The sequence below is a fragment of the Rhinatrema bivittatum genome, chromosome 11, assembly GCF_901001135.1.
Source record: "Rhinatrema bivittatum chromosome 11, aRhiBiv1.1, whole genome shotgun sequence".
Classification (NCBI taxonomy): domain Eukaryota; kingdom Metazoa; phylum Chordata; class Amphibia; order Gymnophiona; family Rhinatrematidae; genus Rhinatrema; species Rhinatrema bivittatum.
In genome coordinates, this window is record NC_042625.1 from 20231871 (window position 1) to 20251266 (window position 19396).

General features: G+C 48.0%; 1 protein-coding gene across 3 annotated transcripts in view; it reads right to left on the bottom strand.

The window, feature by feature from the left end:
- KNTC1 (kinetochore associated 1) overlaps positions 1–19396 on the bottom strand; it is a 422937-nt gene that overhangs the window by 278712 nt on the left and 124829 nt on the right. For all 3 annotated transcript variants that reach the window (XM_029571458.1, XM_029571459.1, XM_029571460.1), the window contains exons 23-27: positions 18786–18842; positions 11107–11208; positions 9827–9943; positions 9539–9682; positions 3092–3190 (exon numbers count right to left, since the gene is read on the bottom strand). In XM_029571458.1, coding sequence (XP_029427318.1) covers positions 3092–3190; positions 9539–9682; positions 9827–9943; positions 11107–11208; positions 18786–18842 — 519 coding nt within the window. The remainder of the gene's footprint in view (positions 1–3091; positions 3191–9538; positions 9683–9826; positions 9944–11106; positions 11209–18785; positions 18843–19396) is intronic.

Genomic DNA, 19396 nt, shown 5'->3' on the forward strand with positions numbered 1-19396 from the left:
GTCAGCCCCTGCAGACGCGGCGCGCGGCGGCGATCGGGACCCCCGAGAACGGCCCCCTCGACCGTCCTCCGAAGGCCCTTCGCCCCCCGACACGCAGTTCGCACAAACACCGGCTCGAGAGACCCGCACGCGCGGCAAGCAGTCCCCCTGGGCATCCCGGACCGAAGGCACCACGAATAGTAAGCAAAAAAAGAAAATTCGCCGTTCCTAACCTCCCCCCCGCGCAGCCCCGACGAGTAGAGCAGGAGAGAGAGAGAGATCCGGCGCGTCAAAAAATAAAAACTGAAACTTTTTTTTTTTTGCAATACTTAGCCGCTAGCCGGGGTGCTGAAGACTGTCTGCTCCTGCGGGGGTGAGTGAACCGGGCTCCCCGGTGTCACCCCCGAAGCTGCTGCCAGGCACGGCCAGGTCCTCGACCCTCAGCAGCGGCCTCAACCAGGGGAGAATGATCCTCTCAGGACCTTCCAATCCCCCTGGGAGGCTCCACCGACGGGAGACTTCCTTGAATTGAAAACTTCTCTATCTTCTTTCTTCTTTTTTCTTTTTTTCTAATTAAACTTCACCCGCTAAACTAATGTAAACTATTCTCTCAAAAATTTCTTTATCCCTGACTAAACTAAATCCCAGGGATCCCAGAGACTGTGGGTGGACCTGCCCCATCTGCTGGAGACAGAGTAAGACTGAGGGGCTGTGGGTGGCACCTTACTATATGTAGGGAGCCCGTCAAGTTTTGCTCTGTCTCCATCTGCTGGTGCGGAGTCACAACCCAGGTGTCTGGACTGATCCGGGTACGTACAGGGAACGATGGGATCTCCCGGAGTTGGGTTCCCTAGCTGACCATACCTTTTGCCTGCAGCATCGGCAGACACGGTGACCACTTCCTCCTCAGGGCCTCTTTGCGATGCTGGATTTGCCGGTGGTTCCCTCATTATCGGCGAGAGTGAGATGTCAGTGCCTGGAGAGAGACTCTGCTCATTTGCAAGAGTACTTCCCAAATGCGGCTCAAACGCTGATTATTGCCCAACTTTGACATGGGAGTCCATTGGGCCAGTCAAAACAGGATCTGGAATGGCTCCAGGGCAAGCACGTTTTTTTGCCCTTCTTTTTCTGGCTGTATGAGGCATTAAAATTATTAAAGTACAGTTTTTAACAGGAAACTTGGACCCCAATCTTCTGGCAATTGCTCCACTTACTTACTTGGATTTACCTTATTATGGAGGCTGTAAGGTAAGAGAGTAAAATTCAAAGTATTGTTGTTTAAAGGACAGTACCTTATTCAAAGTCCATCATGTTAAGTCAGCGCAGAGGCAAAATTGGAACAAAGCCGCGGGCCCCTTAGGCGTGCGGGGCTTTGGTGCCGCAAAGGGGACGATTTTATAGGTCCCTTTAGGCGTCGCCCATTGATGACATCACAATGGGAGGAACTCGGGAAACCTCCGTCGGGGCCGTGTATAGCAGTCAATACCCCCGGTAAGGCCTCCGGGCCTTTTCTCTCAAACTCCTTGTACTTTCAGTCTCAGTACTTCACTGTAAAAAGGCCGTTTAATAGGTCCCTTTAGGCGTCGCCCATTGATGACATCACAATGGGAGGAACCCGGGAAACCTCAGTCAGGGCCGTGTACAGCGGTCAGTACCCCTGGTAAGGCCTCCGGGCCTTCTCTCTCACACTCCTTGTACTTTCAGTCTCCCACCGGCAGGGTCTTGGTCCACGGGGAACAGCATGGGAGCCTGATTCCCATCCCGTGCAGACAAAATGGCCGCCAACTCCTCCCCCCCACCCCCCGCCAGAAACAGCTGAGCTCCTGACGCCCCCCAGATGTCCCGCGGAGGTCCAAGTCCCTCTTAGACACCTTCTCAGCAAAACGTGGTTGAATCAAGGCAAGCCAATCTTAAACAGCAGCTGTGACAAATTTTGCTGCGCTGTGCAGGAGGCGGCATGCTGGAGTGATTGGGCCTAAAAATAGCCCCTGCTGATGCGAGGCAAACTTGGCGCTGTCTGGTGCCCGGGCCAGACTGAGGAACAAATTTGCCCCCCCCCCCCCCCCCCGCACCCTTACCTGCCTCCCACAGAGAACAAATCTAGCCGCTCAAACTACCTCAGCCCTGCTCCTTCTTCTTCCTGTATTCAGCCTCTTTTTTTTTTTTTTTAAACTTAAAACAAAGACACACAAACACAGGAGCCAGGGAAAGGAAGAAATCTCAAATACTTCCCTGCTTCTGAAGGAGGCTGAACGGTGAGGGTGCTAGTGATCCTGAGGGGGTGAGGGAACCAGGACCCCTGGCTTTCACCCCTCCCCCCCAATGAAAAGGGCTGAACCAGAACAGGGATCTCCAACTCCCCTGCTCTACGCGAGGGAAGGCCCACAAAGGAACCTAACACCTCGGGGAGCCGAAATCTTATAATTTTCTTATCTTTTGTTTTTTGTTGAAACTCCAGACTGCAGATTTGCATCTCTACCATCTGCTGGAGACAAAGCAATACTGAGGGACTGCAGGTGGCACTCTCGGTTACGTAGCAGTGCCTCAAAGGTTTGTTCTCTGACTCCATCTGCTGGTAGGGATGCATAAACCCACTTATCTGGACCTATCTGGGGTACGAAAAGGAATGACATTTATTTCTGCATTCTTCAATAGCACATTGTTTTCAACAATCACATGAAATTTTAAAATACCAATGAGCACAAACTCATATATATACATTTTCTGGTGTTTGAATGTTGCTTTATAATCTATTTGCAAAAAGAACATAAGTATTCTCAATTGTACCACAAAAAAAAAAAATCAATTCTAAGAGTAGATTGGAACATAGCTATATTCTGACAAAAAAAACTGTCAACATGCAAAAGCAGTTAAAGAAATTGTGTGTAAAACGTTGGCATCAGACATGGGCTTGTGGATAGTGCACACAATACATAACTCATCCCCTGAAAGACTTTTTTTTTTTTTAAAGAATACAGCTGAGTCGTGATCCCCTTTCTGAATTGCTTTATATTCTATCAAATAATTAAAATAATAATAATAATAAAAAAGTTATCCTTTTACATCTCTCTTCAAGCAAAGATTTGTCTGCTGGAAAAAAATATACACTTACATCAGTATCAGACATGCAGCTTAACACTGCCATAGCTTTTGCTTCCCAAGCAGTTTCAAACAGAGATGCAGAATGAGAACTGCAGCGTTCTAGCAGATCCTGAAAACAAATTATAATAGTTATTACATTTAATAAGAATGTCTACATTTATTATGCTTATCTCAATACACTCTTAAGAGCCCTCTAATGGCACAGAGGTTGGTGGCACCTTATAAAAGTACTTACAATCCTGCATAAAATAATCATAAGACAACAAAACAATTGGCTAAGCAAATCCATCGTAATCCACACTCCAAAAAGAAACCTATGATCAATGAATAAAGGCATCCTCAAAATCCCTCACGCCAGAACCACTCAACTGAACACAACCCGTGAGAGAGCCATATCCATCACCAGCCCCACACTATGGAACTCAATACCAATTGAAATAAGAACTCTATTCTCCGGAGCACCTTGCCCACCAGAGGCCAAGGGGGAAACTCGTAGAGGAGAACGTGATGGGGCCAGGGGAGGACTAAGGCATCCACTCCCTCTGCTCCGTACTCTCTTCTGCGATTGAAGAACAGAGCTGCCTTGGCATTCCGGGAAGTTGCCATTAGGTCCAGATAGGGGGTCCCCCATCTGTGGAACAGAAGATTCACCGCCTCCTCTGAGAGTTCCCACTCTCCGGGATCTAGATGTTGACAACTGAGAAAATCGGCTTGATTGTTGTTTACGCCTGCGATGTGGGAAGACGCTAGGCGGGAGAGATGTGTCTCCGCCCACACCATCAACCTGTCTGTCTCCCGAGAGACATGACGGCTCCTCGTGCCCCCATGGCGATTGATGTAGGCCACAGTGGTCGCATTGTCTGAGAGTATTCGGACTATGCGACGACGGACGAGAGGTAGGAAGCGTTTCAATGCCAGACAAACTGCTCTGGTCTCCAAGCGATTGATCGGCCAATTTGCTTGGGACGGCATCCACTTCCCTTGCGCAGAACTCATCTGACACACCACTCCCCAGTCAGAGAGACTGGCGTCCGTCGTGACGATTACCCAGTTCGGGATGTCCAAAGGAACACCCTGGAGAAGATGAGACAGGTTGAACCACCACGAGAGACTGTCCTTGGCTCCCTGCGGGAGAGGAAGGATGGCTTGGAAGTCCCGAGACACCGGCTTCCAGCGGGAGAGCAAGGCGCGCTGTAAGGGACGCATATGTGCAAACGCCCAGGGGACCAGATCGATGGTGGAAGCCATGGATCCCAGGACCTGGAGGTAATCCCACGCCGTTGGAAGTGAGAGACCGATGAATCGCTGTATCTGAGCTATGAGTGTATGAGCCCTGTCGGGGGCAGAGACACCTTGCCCAGCGCTGTGTTGAAATGCACCCCCAGGAAGTCCAGAGACTGAGATGGAGAAAGGCTGCTCTTGGCGAAGTTGACCACCCAACCGAGGGAGTGAAGAAGCGTCAACACCTTGTCGACTGCCCAGTGGCACTGGGCTGAGGACTTTGCCCGAATGAGCCAGTCATCCAGGTGTGGGTGGACCAAGACTCCCTCCCTCCGGAGAGTGGCAGCTACTACTATCATCACCTTCATGAAGGTTCGAGGAGCGGTCGCAAGACCAAAGGGTAGAGCCTGGAACTGGAAATGCTGTCCCAGAATCTTGAATTGCAGAAAACGCTGATGCACTTGGAGGATGGGAATGTGTAGATAAGCTTACATCAGATCCAGGGAGGCCAAAAATTATCCAGAGTGTACCGCCGCTATCACTGAGTGCAAGGTTTCCATCCGAAATTGGGGAATCCTGAGGGTCCTGTTGACCATCTTGAGATCCAAGATCGGGCGGAAGGAACCTTCCTTCTTGGGGACTACGAAGTATACTGAATAATGTCCCCGGCCTACTTCCAGGGGGGGGACCGGAAGAATCGCTCCGAGAGCCAGAAGCCTGTCGAGTGTCTGCCGGACTATGAGCTGTTTCTGGACTGGGCCACATGGAGAGAAGAGGAACCTGTCTCTTAGCGACCGAGCTAATTCTAACGCGTAGCCGTGTCTTAGAATATCCAGGACCCACTGATCTGACGTGATGTTGACCCACTCCTCGTAGAAAAGGGAGAGACGTCCCCCTATCCTGGGGATTGGGGAGTGGGTTGGCATAGTTTCATTGTGAAGACTTGGAGGACGTCCCCTGGGCCGGACCAGAGTGGGGCGGTCTTCGGGCACGAAAGGACTGAGTCCAGGATTGAGATCGAGAGGACGGCTGACTAGGAGCTGCAGTCCTTGCCTGGCAGAAACGACGTTGATTCCTGAATCGGCTTCTAGTGGAATTAAATGACCTAGAAGAATGAGGGCGATCCTCTGGCAGTTTGTGTATCTTATTCTCTCCGAGGGACTTGATAATCTGGTCCAGATCCTCCCCAAATAGTAGCTTGCCCTTGAAGGGTAGGGATCCCAGCTGTGACTTGGAAGAAGAGTTCGCCGACCAGTTGCGAAGCCAGAGGAGGCATCTAGCCGAGACTGCAGAAACCATAGATCTGGCCAATACTCTCAGAATGTCATATAGAGCGTCTGCTCCATATGCTAAAATGGCCTCCAGATGGGCTGCCTGAAGTGCTTCCTCAGGAGGCAACTTCTGGGAGCTGAGCAGCTGTTGAAGCCAGCAAAGGCCTGCACGCTGAGCGAAGGAACTACAAATGGCCGCCCGGACCCCCAGGGCGGACGCCTCGAAAACTCTCTTAAGATAAACTTCCAGCTTTCGATCCTGAAGATCTCGCAAGGCTGCACCACCCGTTACTGGAATGGTAGTTCTTTTCATCACCGCTGAGACTGCAGAATCTACTTCGAGAACCTTAAGAAGTTCCAGGAAATCATCCGGGAGAGGATATAGCTTATCCATGGCTCTGCCGACCTTGAGGGAGGTCTCCGGAGAATCCCATTCCCTGGATAACAGTTGAAGGAACGTGGGATGGGAAGGAAAGGACCTACACTGCTGACGTAATCCAGCCAGAAGGGGGTCCCCTTTCTTCACTGGTGAATTAGGCTCAGGCGGGTCCTGAGGGGCCTCAATGTCCAATTCCTGTAGGATATGTGGAATGAGGGGGTCCAGCTCATTCCTCTGGAAGATCTGCAGGACTCTAGGATCATCTCCTTCCAATTGAGCCGTAGTTGAAGGTTCATCCAGATCCGGGTCCTGCTGAGAAACAGACCCCCCCACAGAGGGGGGGGGTCTGTTTCTCAGCAGGGTACCTCCGACCCCCTCGGAGCGCTTGAGGGGGTCGGAGGTACCCCTGGTCCCGGGACTGCTGACCCTTGGGCACTCCCCACGGTCTGGGCACTTCCCAAGACCTCAGTGGAATAAGCCATTCTGGGTACCTTAGGAGGAGGAGGTCCCGCCAGAAATTCCTGGTGCTGGCCCATTTTGGCCAGGTAAGCATTGTGAAGCATGAGAACAAAATCCGTGGAAAACGGAGGTGGCCCCGATGGAGGAAGAGTGGGAAGCTCCCCTGATGGAGGAAAAGGCTCCAGAGGTGGAACGGGTGTCAAAACCGGTGACTGAGATGAAAAAGGAGCGTCCTGCTCTTCTCCTGTTAGCGCTGGAGTAGCCGAGTCTGGAGACAAAATGGCCACCGTTCCCGCGGTCAGTGGGATCAGGGCCGGCCCCTGAGCATCGAGGCGTGCCAGAAGACGAGAACCAGAGCGGCCCGGAGGTTGAGAGGGTCCCTCCCCAGCAGGGAGGCAAGCTGTGCAAATCCTCTAGCGGGAGAGCCTCGAGCCGGGCTCTCCACAAGCGCAGCACCTGGACGAACGAGGCATGGGGATCCCTGATGGAGCCAAGAGGGAACCAGCTGTTAACGCAAGAAACAGGCAGGGTTTAAAGCTGCGGGAAGCGGGAAAAACCTCCACTTCAGCCTGTTCTTCCTCACGCTCACCAGGTTCGTGGCTGTAAGAAGCGGGTAAGAGCCTCCGCTTCAGTCCTGCTCTCTCTCTATCCCTCAGCGACCCACAGATAGAGGCACAGAGGCATAACTCCTCTCTGTGCCGGAGCCCTGAGGAAAACGGTGTCTCAGAGGCAGCGGGTCGGATAGCAGCCACAGGGGGAGAGGTTGGCACCACCGACTTAAACCCCGGAGAGAGGAAATAACCTGTCAAAAGGAAATAAAAACAAACTTACCCCTACAACAGAGATGGGAGGGGTGGGGAGAGCTGCAAATAGTACTGCCTGCAAGCTATAGAATGCTCCTACTAAAACAGGAGCGGAGGCTACAGGAAAGCTCTCTAAATAATTCCCTCAGAAAATTCAAAATTCAAAGATTTTTTTTTTTAATTAGACTTGATCCATCCAAAGAAAGGAAAGCTGAGGAAAATAGAGAAAATTCCTAAAATAACTTTCTAGTCATCTCAGTGGGGAATGAAAGCCACCACTGTCATCTGCTGGAGTCAAAAGAATACTGAGAATTAGTAGAGGGTGCACTACCTTATAAGGAAGCATCTTTCAAAGTTCTATCTGACTCCATCTGCTGGAAAGGGGAGAAAACCCACTTTCTGGACTGATCCTGATATGTACAGGGAACACTGGATTACCTAAGATAATGTGCAACTGACGTCATATAGTATATAATACTGCATCCTAAAGATACTTTGAATTGATAAACCCCTGCTGTAACAGATGTAACTGTATAATAACTCACCCTACCTATACACATTCCTTTCTCTCTCACTTATTAACCCCAAACCTATATGTAATAATTTTGTATGTAATAACTTTGCTGTATGTAAAAGCTTTACAATAACAATTTTATATGTAATCAACTAACAGTACATGATAAACTACTGTGATGATATTTATATAACCTGTTTCACGATTCTGTAAACCGTTCTAATGGCGAAACTGAATGACGGTATACAAAACACGTTAAATAAATAGATAAACTAATGGGTTTACTGAGGCATAAGCTTTCTAGGACTAGAATGCACTTTGCTAGATGCAGTGAACTCTTGTGCTGGAAAGGTTAGGCCTCAATAAATCTGTCAGTTTATAAAGGTGCCACCAGCCTCTGCACCTGTTTTACTCCTACACATCTCCCTCCCTGGAAGTTTTATATATCCTCTGAGGTTTATGAAATTAATAGGAAAACATGAAGAAAATTATAGTACCATAGTTTTCAGTTCTGTATTTGAGCTGTGTTTCATAAAATCTGACTCTAGGACCTAGTAAAGTTAAAAACAGGCTTCCCATATGAATAACTGATCATAAAAGTAATCAGAAGGCATAGGGAGTGAAAATAAAAGATCAAAATGAGGTAAAATAGATAAAACTGTCAGGCAAAAAAAAAAAAAAAAAAGATGCAGAAAAGATGGGTTCACAGGTTGAGGTACCAGGGGCAATAAATCAGAGAAGGCAGAAAATGCCAAATCGATTTTTTAAGTGCTGCACTGATCATGAGCAATTTATACAAAGTAGATTACAAAATCTTCCATGTCATGAAAGATAGAAAACCCACAATTATCTGCACATCATTGGTCAACAGAATTTTTAGTTAAAAGACATTAACATACCGAACTAACCAAATATTTGTAGCCCAGGTATCAATTTGGATCTCTCTGGCCACTAAAGATTTTCAGCCTTTAACCTCTACCCATAGGATGCAATGGGCTGCATTGTTTTCAGTGATAGATGGAGTAAGTGGTAGTTGTACCTTTAAGCTTAGATTATGTCAGAGTGACATCTATGAGTATAAAAGGTGAGACTTGCAGGGTTCATGGAGTTATTTTTTCAGCTCATTTTTTTTGGCCAGGAGTCTTCTGCCAGCTTTTTGGCTCCTGGTGAGGAAACCAAGCCCACAAAGGATGTAAATTGTTTCTACTCTACTCCTAGCTTTATGGTCTAGCTTCTTTTGGAGGAGGCCCTAGGAAGAATTTTGAGAATGCATTAAAGAGAACTACCTGCTTTGAAATTCTCATCATTTACCTCATCCTCAGAACTGAGATGCTAGATGGTGTCAGAGAATTCCCTATGCTGAGGAGTTTGAGGTGCTGCTAAGGTGGTTTATTTTGCTGCTTGCTGTTTGACTTCTATAGTGTGGAAACCTGTGGATTTTTTTTTTAGAATACCCATTTTGTGTTTAATACATTTGGGAATCCAGAAAGCAGACCAAATCCTTTTCCCAGGATTTCAGTTTGTTGGAGGTAGAAGATGTCCGAGTTGTGGTGAGCCTGAAGAGGCAGCCATATCTAGTAAGAGAAAGTCTGTTCAAACCAGAGAGGGGAAAGGGTCTTCCCTGCTGAAGAATCACTGCACCATTTGCTTGACCATCCACAAACCAGTGCAAGGAAAGAAAACCTCTCCACACAATTTTATATACTCGTAATAGCGGTTTCATATTTCTCTAAATAACCATTGATCACAATTTTATTTTAATCAAAATGATTTGCCAGGTCCTCCAACTCTGAACTGTAATCAAAACTACCTTTATATATTGCAGAAGAAGTTCTTCTTCTTGTAGATTATGCTGGTGCATATACGGTCTTATCACTTTCTCCAAGGTGGATGGGATAAGCTCTGGAGCCAAAACTTTATCCAGCATACGGAATACTATCGTAGTTGTACTCTCCTGCCAGATAGAAAAACTGCATTAGCAAAATGAACTCTGGGTATGTTCCAACCATCTCTCAACACGTGTTCATGTATTCTTGGATGCTCTGTTTAAGAAGACACAAAAATGGTATGTATAAATAAATAAAAACTTGTGCTTTACCTTTTCAAAGTCATTAAGCGCCAACCTGCAGGCATATGTTCTATACAGATGCACCAACTCCTGCAGACTAATCACCAGTTTCATTAGCTGACGCACCTCAGGGTCAGCATCCTCCTTCTGAAACAGACCAAGATGCACTCAAACACTTATTGATGAGCATTTAAAACATAAATCACCTTTACAGTTTATATAATTAAAAAATTAAACTTAAGGAAAAGTGAGGTGAGGTGACAGATTGCTTTAATCTGTAGCATCCCAATCATTAAGGAGATCTGAAGAAGAAATGGCAGCCAAATAAAATATACTGTAAAAGTAATACAGAAGAGTCCACAAAGGATTTTCATCAATTAACCAAAAGCTAGATGCAGAAAAGTTTTTGTTGCAGAGATTTTAGAAATGGGATCAGTAGACCTGCTTTTACTCTTTTCCTGCCGGTTGCTTCTCTTTTTTTTTTTTTTTTTTGAAACAGCCACTGATCAACATGGGTGATAAACGGGAGGGAGGGAGGAAAAAACAAGAAGATTCTCTCAACTACTCTCAAGCAAAAAACTTTGGATCTCCTGAAATCCTTTTTTGTTTTTTTTCTTCAAAGAGATGACCCTTCCTCTGGACTGGGAGTCCTTATTAGCAGGCTCATTCAACTGGCGCACCAGAAGCCTGGCTTGGAACAGTGACAGCGCGATCCCAAACACTGCTGCTGCACCACGAGTGAATCCAGCATCTACTGGAGGCAGAGAATACTGGATTCTTGCTGTGCTGCACCACCTCTACATAGTGTCACTGATGTCACTCTGCTGCTATCTCTGCTAGGGGGCATAACTCAACCTGTTTGGATTGACCTCGTGTAGCAGGATGAAATGAAAGCCTTCTTATTCTTACCAATTGCTAGATGCTCATATTTTTCAAAATATATCCAGGACACTTCTTACACTTCACAGAATGGAACTAGCCTTGTGCTGTTAAGAAAGTGTCTTCTCTCCCACCAAATAATAGAATATTGGTGCTAGCAACCTAGTGTTCAAAGATTTCACAAACTCTCCACTACAATGAGGAAACTTTATTCTTACTCTCTTCAGAATTGTTCAGATTCAAAAGGTTATGGCCAGCACACATTCTTGTGCGGAAGCAATATGCACAGGAAAAAGCTGAACCGGACAATCACGATGCAACCTCTTCAGGCATGAATGACTTCTTCGAGGGAGATAAAGGGAGATAAACAGCAGCCCCTGCAGTTAGAAGAAGCCCAATGGCATCTTTACTGTATAAATCAAACCTCATACCAAAGGAATCCAGAGCCAGGAAGATGCCAATCCAAGATCACTTGGATTTTTGGATGTAAAATACACTTCTGCCATCTCTAGTCCATTTTCTGGCCAATTAGCCTGTTAAGATAGGGCAGACATCAATAAAAATACCATTAAAACAAAATAAAAGCAAAATTTTTCAAGGAGAAAAAGAGGGCAATAAAGGGAGCATGACCTAGTGACCACTTCCCAGAAACCAAACAGGTCGATACCAGAAAGTTTGTGATGACGTAGGGTTGTTCAGCAAGGTCATGGGAGCTAGGCAGACAGATGTTCAGGCAATAGCCTCGATAGTTTTGGTAGCTGTTTAGCATTATTACAAAGCTTGGGGGTAAGACATGGGTGAGTGCTGGATTAAGCATGAATTTGTATGCTCATCTACTCACGACGGTAGCGAACCAAAAAAGTGCAATTATTTCTTACCTGATAATTTCCTCGAAGAAGGGCAAGCCAGTCCACACCAGTGGGTTGTGCACGCCAAACAGCAGGTGGAGACGGAGAACAATGACTTGCTGATGTCCCTCTCTTACAGCTCATTACATACATCAGCCAGCCAGTATTTTTCCTTCAAACACCAACTGTGGACACTACACCATCTAAACATTATTGCATCATCCACTAATAATTATTCAAAACAGAACATTCTTCCATTGTATAATAATTATATTTATTTTTTTTTTTTTTTAATCTTTTAAAAAACACTGGATTCAGCTCTGCCAACAATAGTCACATAGGAAACTGTAAAACGAATATCACAGAACGAAACTCACCAGGTATAGCGCCAACTTAAATAAATAAATAAATTCCACGTGCAAATGAAATTCTTGCCATACAATATGTTTCTTAATAAGGATATTACACAACAGAAAAACATGGACCGCCTCAAGGCAGCCCACAGCACGATGGTGGACTGGCTTGCCCTATTTTGAGGAAAGGAAATGATCAGGTAAGATATAATTTCACCTTCCTCTTCATCCGAGCAAGCCAGTCCACACCAGTGGGATGTACCAAAGCTACTCCCCAGAAGGGTGGGAGGCTGCCTGAGGCCCAAGCAGCACTGCCTGAGCAAAGGATGAATCCTCCTGCACAGCCAGATCTAACCGAAAGTATCTGGCAAACGTATGCAAGGAAGACCGCGTCGCCGCTCTACAAATCTCCGCCAGAGAAAGCAAACACAATTCCGCCCAGGAAACCGCCTGCGCCAGATCAAATATGCTCTTATCTGCTTTGGAAGAGGTTTCCCTGCATCCACATCTGCCGCTGACACAATCTCCTTAATCCACTGAGCCACCGTGGCACGAGAGACCGCCTTCCCCTTCTTCACTCCGTGGTGAAAGAGAAAGAGCTGATCCGTCTTAAGAAAGACATTGGTAACCTCCAATGCAATAAATGCCACCTCACATTCAAAGGCTGCAATTTCCTGAATCCTTGTCCATCTAAATCCCTATTCAAGGATGATAGAAAAACTGACTGATCCAAATGGAAATCTGAAACCACCTTCAGAAGAAAGGCAGGTATGGTCCCTTAACTGGACCCTATTTGGCGTGATAACTAAAAAGGGTTCTCTACACGACAAGGCTTGCAATTCTGAAATCCGCCTTGCCGTACAAACAGTGACCAGAAACACAATCTTCAGGGTCAACAACCGCAAGGAAATACCCCTCATAGGACAAAAGGTCGGATCTGCCAAAAAGGAGAGAACCAGATTCAGATCCCACAAAGGCACTGGGAAACACAAGAGGGGTCTAAGGTGCTAGAATCAGTGTCCGTGTCTCTCGATTCCTCCGGTCTCAGAGTCCACGCAGTAGGGGACAACAGGGGAAGGTCATCCTAGGAGACCTTTTCCACAGGGTGCATAGTGGGGGTTGGGGCTCCTTCCGTTAGACCCAGCCGCCGAGCCTGACCTGTGTGCAGACTTTTTAGGTTTGGTCCTCTTGTCGGAGGCCCCTTCCCCACCCAGTGCATAGTCCGTGCACAGTGACAGGGGGGTCTAAATAAACTGACCATACCCCGCAAGCCTTACAGGGTTCCACCAGAGGAGTTTCTGCCATGTTCCTCCTGCAAAAAAGGGCATATAACTCCCCCCGCCCCAGAAGAAAACAGGTGCTGCCACCCAGCCCTGGTGACTTCCACCAAAAACGCTGCGAAAATCGGCCCCAGGAACGCTGGGGAGCCGCGTGGGAGGTCGAAAAAGAAAAAACAAAATGGCCACCACGGTAAAAATAGCTCCGGAGCTGGTGGTAAAAATGAGGCAGGGAGCCTAAAAACATCCTCTGAGGTTCTTACCAGGGCTAAAACACTCTCCCCTCCTCTTCATGGGTCTACCTGGCTCTGCACCACCAGGCAGACCGATTTACCCTGGTTGCTGCGGTGAACAGGGAACGGAGCTGGTTTTTTTTTACACAAAAACTAACTTCTAGTAACAGAAAAAAATAAAGCCTAAACATAGAAAAAAATCCCCAAAGGGGCTACTTCCCTGTATCGCAGACACTGAGGGGGAGCCTTTGGGTCGCTGAGGGAGCCAGTTCCCTGGCTATCAGGGGACTCGGAACCACATGGGCTAGCACTGCAAGGAATAACGAACCCCCCTGTTTGCCCAGCTCTACCTAAGGGATGGCCCAGACACTGAACCTAGCACCTCAGGGAGCAAGAAAAATCCATCTCATACAGAGCTGCAGGTATACACGACCACCATCTGCTGGAGTCAGAGAAATACTGATGAGCTGCAGGTGGTACACTCGTCCCAATTTGGAGAAAGGAATGGACCTGGAGGTACCTGACTGGGTGGTGGTGACCATGGAAGATTAAGGTTCCAGGCAGGGCATACCTTCCAGACCAGAAGTCGCAGATGTTTTGCCCCCTTCAGGAAACGTACAACATCAGGATGAGCTGTCATCCTGCATCTTACCTTGAAGAAACCCCACGGTGGCCACCTGAACCCGGAGGGAATTATAGGCCAATCCCTTAGCCAAGCCGCTTTGTAAGAAGGCTAGAGAAACATCCACCTTCAGTGGTTGCAACTTGTTCTGCAAACACGACTTGAACACTCTCCAAACCCAGATATAAGCCAAAGACCTGGAGGACTTCCTTGTTTGAAGCAATGTCGTAATTACAGGTTCCGAGTATCCCTTCAAGCAGAGACATCGCCTTTCAAAAGCCAAGCCACTAGGCAAAAGCGAACCACTAGTCTAAAAAGATAGGTCTCTGCCACAACAACCTAGGCAGATGGGCCAAGTGAACGGGACAGTCTACCGTGAGATGAACCAGGTCTACAAACCATGGCCAGTATGGCCACTCTGGTGCCACCAGAATCATTCTGCCCGAATGAAGCTCAATGAGACGCAACACCAGATCTATGAGAGGCCACAGGGGAAATACGTACAGTAACGGCTCTGTCTGCCACAGCTGAACAAGGGCGTCAATTACCTCAGAGCAGACTTCTCTCCTGCGACTGAAAAATCGAACCGTCTTCACATTTCTTGAAACCACCATGAGGTCCAATTCCTGCCTGCCCCATCTGGCCTATATAACGGCAAAGGCCTCTGCTGACAACTCCCATTCCCCCGGATCCAGCCGCTGCCTGCTGAGATAGTCCACCTGCACGTTATCTACTCTGGCCATGTGCGACACTTCCAGTCCTGTTAGATGGATCTCTGCCCAAACAGTTCTTGCACCTCCTGTACCCCCAGGCGATTCTTTGTTCCGCCTTGCTGATTGATGTACGTCACCGGTCGTCACATTGTCTGAGAACACTTACACTGTCCTTCCTGGAATTAGAGGGAGAAAGGTGAGCAAAGCTTTGCAAACTGCTCTGGTCTCCAATCCATTGACTGACCAGGATGTCTCTTCTGGTGACCATCATCCCTGGCCAATTTCCCCTTGACAAATCACCCCCCAACCTTTGAGGCTGGCTTTCATGGTCACCACCACCCAGTCAGGTACCTCCAGGTCCATTCCTTTCTCCAAATTGGGACGAGGCATCCACCATGAGAGACTGGACCTGGCAACCCCCTGAAACGGTAAAAAAATCTGAAATTCCTCTGATAGCGGATTCCAATGGGATAAAAGGGCCCTCTAAAGTTGCATGTGAGCAAAGGCCCGTGGAAATAATTCCAGCGTAGACGCCATAGAACCCAGGACCTGTAAATAGTCCCAGACTCTGGGAACCGAAAGTTGCAGAAGTTGGAGCACCTGATCCTGCAATTTGATCACACTCTCCATGGTCAGAAACACTTTCTCGACCCAGGTATCGAATTGAGCTTCCAGATATTCCAACAAGTGGAATGGCTCCAAGTGACTCTTTGCCAGATTCGTCACCCAGCCCAATGAACGCAGGAGCTGCATGACCCATCGAATTGAATGACGACACTCAATTTCCGACTTCACTCTGATGAGCCAATCATCCAGGTACAGATGGCACCAGGAGTCCTTCCCTTTTGAGTGCTGCCGCCACAACTACCCATCACCGTTGTGAACGTCCATGGTGCTGTCGCCAACCCAAAGGGAAGGGCCCAAAACTGGAAATGTTCCCCCTAGGACCATGAACCTCAGGAACTTCTGGTGGTCGGCTCTTCTGGGTATGTGGATATCAGCCTCCGTCAAATCCAAAGACGTCAGAAACTTTCTCTTACGCACCGCCGCTATCACAGTCTGCAATGTTTCCATGCAAAAGCTTGGCACCCAGAGGGCTGCACAGACCCTCTGCAGATCAAAGATGGGGCGAAAGGTCCTTTTCTTGGGCTCCACGAAATACACTGAGTACCTTCCCTGTCCCCACTCCTGAGAAGGAACTGGAACAATTGCATGCAGGGGCTGCAACCGCTATATGGTGTCCCACGCCGCTTCCCGCTTGGACAGAGAGACGCAACAGAAGAGCACAAAGGCTTCCCCGAGTAGACAAAAAAATTCTAAGGCTTAATCGTCTCTTACCACCTTCAGAACCCATTGGTCTGACATGATCCTAGTCAACTCCTCGTAAAAGAGGGGCAACCTCCCTCCAATAGCCACCAGAGAGGACCAGACCAGCCTACCTTCATTGGCCAAGTTTACTTTTGCTGACTCCCCTGGCGGGTCCCGTCACAAGGAGTCCTACGCTGGGCTTGAAAGGACTGCTGTCTGCCTGAGCCATGCTTCTGTGCTGTAGGAACGAACTTCTGCTTGATCAAAATCTCCTTGCGTCTCGAAAAAGAACACACGGTGGAAAAGACTTCTTGGTGGTCTTGCCCTCGGGTAATTTATTTCCCTTCATCAATTGCTCCAGATCTTCTCTGAACAGCAACTTCCCTTTAAAGGGGAGGTTACACAGCTGGGCTTTAGACCACATATCCGCTGACCAATTCCACAATCACAGAAGCCGCCACGCTGCGACAGCGGAGACCATATTCCGGGTGGAAGTCCAAACTAGGTCATCAGAGCATCAGCCAGATAGGCCATTCCTGCCTCTAAGTGGGAAGACTGAGCGGCCTCATTCGCTGTTTCCAAAAATTTCTCCAGTGTCTTCTGGACCCAGCACAAGCAGGCTCTCTGCATCAAGATCCCTCAGACCGCCACACAAAGGCTTAAAGGCGAAACCTCAAATAGCCTTTTTAACACAATTTCCAGTTTCCTATCCTGGACATATTTCAGCATGGCTGATCCTGCCTCCAGGATGGTTGTCTTCTTGGTCACTGCCGACACTACCGCATCTACCTTGGGAATCTTCCACGACTCCAAGGTTTGCTCTGGCAAGAGATAAAGCTTAGCCATAGCTCTGGCTATCTTCAGGCCTGCCTCGGGAGACTCCCACTTCCGATCAACCAACTTCTTTCACCTTCTTCAGTAAATGAAAGGCCTTAGGCGGTCCCCGCAGTCCATCCACGATGGGGTTCACTCCCTCATTGTAAGAATCCTCCTGTGTGACCTTAATCCCCAAGTCCTCCAACACCTGAGGAATTAGCGGACGCAGTTCCTCCTTATGGAACAATTTCACCACCCTAGGATCGTCCCCCTCAGCGATCAGGACGTCCTCCGCATTCTGTATCGGGTCCAAAGCTCTCACAGGGTCCCCACTGGATGTCCCTGTAGCAGATTGGGATCATCGGCTTCATCCAACGTGTCCCCATAGACACCAGCGGACTGCCCAAGACGCCACAGAATCCCTCCCCCCAACCCTGATTTCTTAGCAATCCTGGGTCTTCTGGGGGAGAGACTGCTTAGATCCTGCATCTTTCTTAACCAAATAGGTCTTATGGAGGAGCAGGACAAAATCTGTGAATTCCTCCGGATCATGGAGGACTGATCCTGATCCGCAACCCTATGGGCATCTTCCCCTTCCCTGCCATCAGCAGGGCACTGATCAACGGGAAAAAGCGGGAGAAGGGAGTCCAGAGGCTCTCTTGCAGCCTGGCTCCTACCGTGCAGAGTTAAAATGGTTGCTGTCTCCTCAGACGGCCCCCCCCCGGGGTCTCCTGTACCAGTCCAGCCGACCTTGTGGTCCAGCTGCCCCCCCCCCCCCCAAAGGGTCCCGCGGAGGTCCCAGCTCCTCCGGAGACACAGTCCACACAAAATGCGGCCACGATGAGGGTCACCTGTTTGGAGCTGCAGCCTCGACAAACTTTCCCATGCTGAGCGGGAGGAGTCATTCTGCTGTGATCAGGCCTAAAAATAGCCCCTGCTGCAGGAAACTTGTCGGTGCGAACCCGACACTCCAACACTGCTTAAGTACCTGATCGGCAGTTGGCAGAAATCTGGCCCCACTCACCCGACACTGCCTCCCGGCAGTCAAGTCGATCATCCTATGAACTGTGCCACTTTCCTGCAGCACACACAAAAAAACAGCAAGCAAGGAAGATTAAAGAAATCTGAATACTTCCCTGCTTCTGGATGCCGGCAGCTGACTGCTAAGGATGGTGGGGACCCAGAGAGGGTGAGGGAACCAGGACCACTGGCTTTCATCCCCCTGATAGAGAAGGGTAGAGCTAGGTCAGGGCTCACCAACCCCCCAACCCTGCTGCTCTACCCGAGGGATGGCCGATGAAGGAACCTAACACCTCATGGAGCTTTCCTGCTAGGAATCTTCTTTCTTCCCTTTTTAATTTACTCTTAGAACTCCAGACTGCAGGTTTGCACCTCTACCATCTGCTGGAGACATAGAAATACTGAGGGACTGCAGGTGGCACTCTTGGCTATGTAGCAGTGCCTGAAAAGTTTTTATTCTCTGCCTCCATCTGCTGGTAGGGATGCAAAACTCACTTGCTTGGACTCATCTGGGGTTGGCACAGGAAATGCTATCATCTCAGGAGATCAAGACAGCCTATTCAAGGATGCATATCGCCACCTGCTGGAGTCAGAGAAATACTAGCTAGCTGATGTCTGTGGTGAGCTATATGAAAGGGACATCAGCAAATCATTCTCCATCTCCACCTGTTGATTGGAGTGCACAACCCACTAGTGTGGACTGGCTTGCCCAGATAAAAGAGGAAAGAGAAAGACAATAAAAAAATGCTCTTTGATAAGGAGCGATATCTAATATCCAATCAGGCTTCTACAGCTGAGAGCAGGGAATATCTTTAGCAGCACAGACCAGAATTGGGCAGAAGGGTTGGACCAACTGATCTTCATCTGCTATCATCTAAGTTATTATGATATTAAGAATTTTCCTGAGATAAAAGTATTACCTTATCAGTTAATTCAAGGCTTCGAGCTCTGTGTTCCAACCATTTTGCTACAACTTTCTGAAATGAAAAGATCTTTATTTTCTACAGCTGTTAATAATGACAAAGTATGCAAGCAATCAGATGTATGATGAAGTAAAAAAAAAAAATGGAGAAATTACATACCTGATAATTTAGTTTTCCTTAGTGTAGACAGATGGACTCAAGGCTATGCTCCCCTGCCAGCAGATGCAGATGGAGTCAGTTTTCAAAGCTGACGTCACCTTAGATACACCCCTGCAGTGACCTCAGCCCTTCAGTATTCTCTTCAAAAGCCACTATGGACATATTAATCTAAAAAAATGTGATTAAAAACAGATAACTGTAACTGTACTCAACCAAACAAACATGGTACCCCAGTAAGATTACAGATGCCCTGATCTAGGGACTGGATGACGGCTTACCTGTAATCTCTTGGAATTGATATCCACTCCATGGTGAAACCTTGGCACCGATCTTGGGCAGCCGGGGGCAGAATGCTGAGTCCATCTGTCTACACTAAGGAAAAGGAAATTATCAGATAAGTAATTTCTCCATTTCCTAGCGTGTAGCTAGACGGACTCAGGACCAATAGG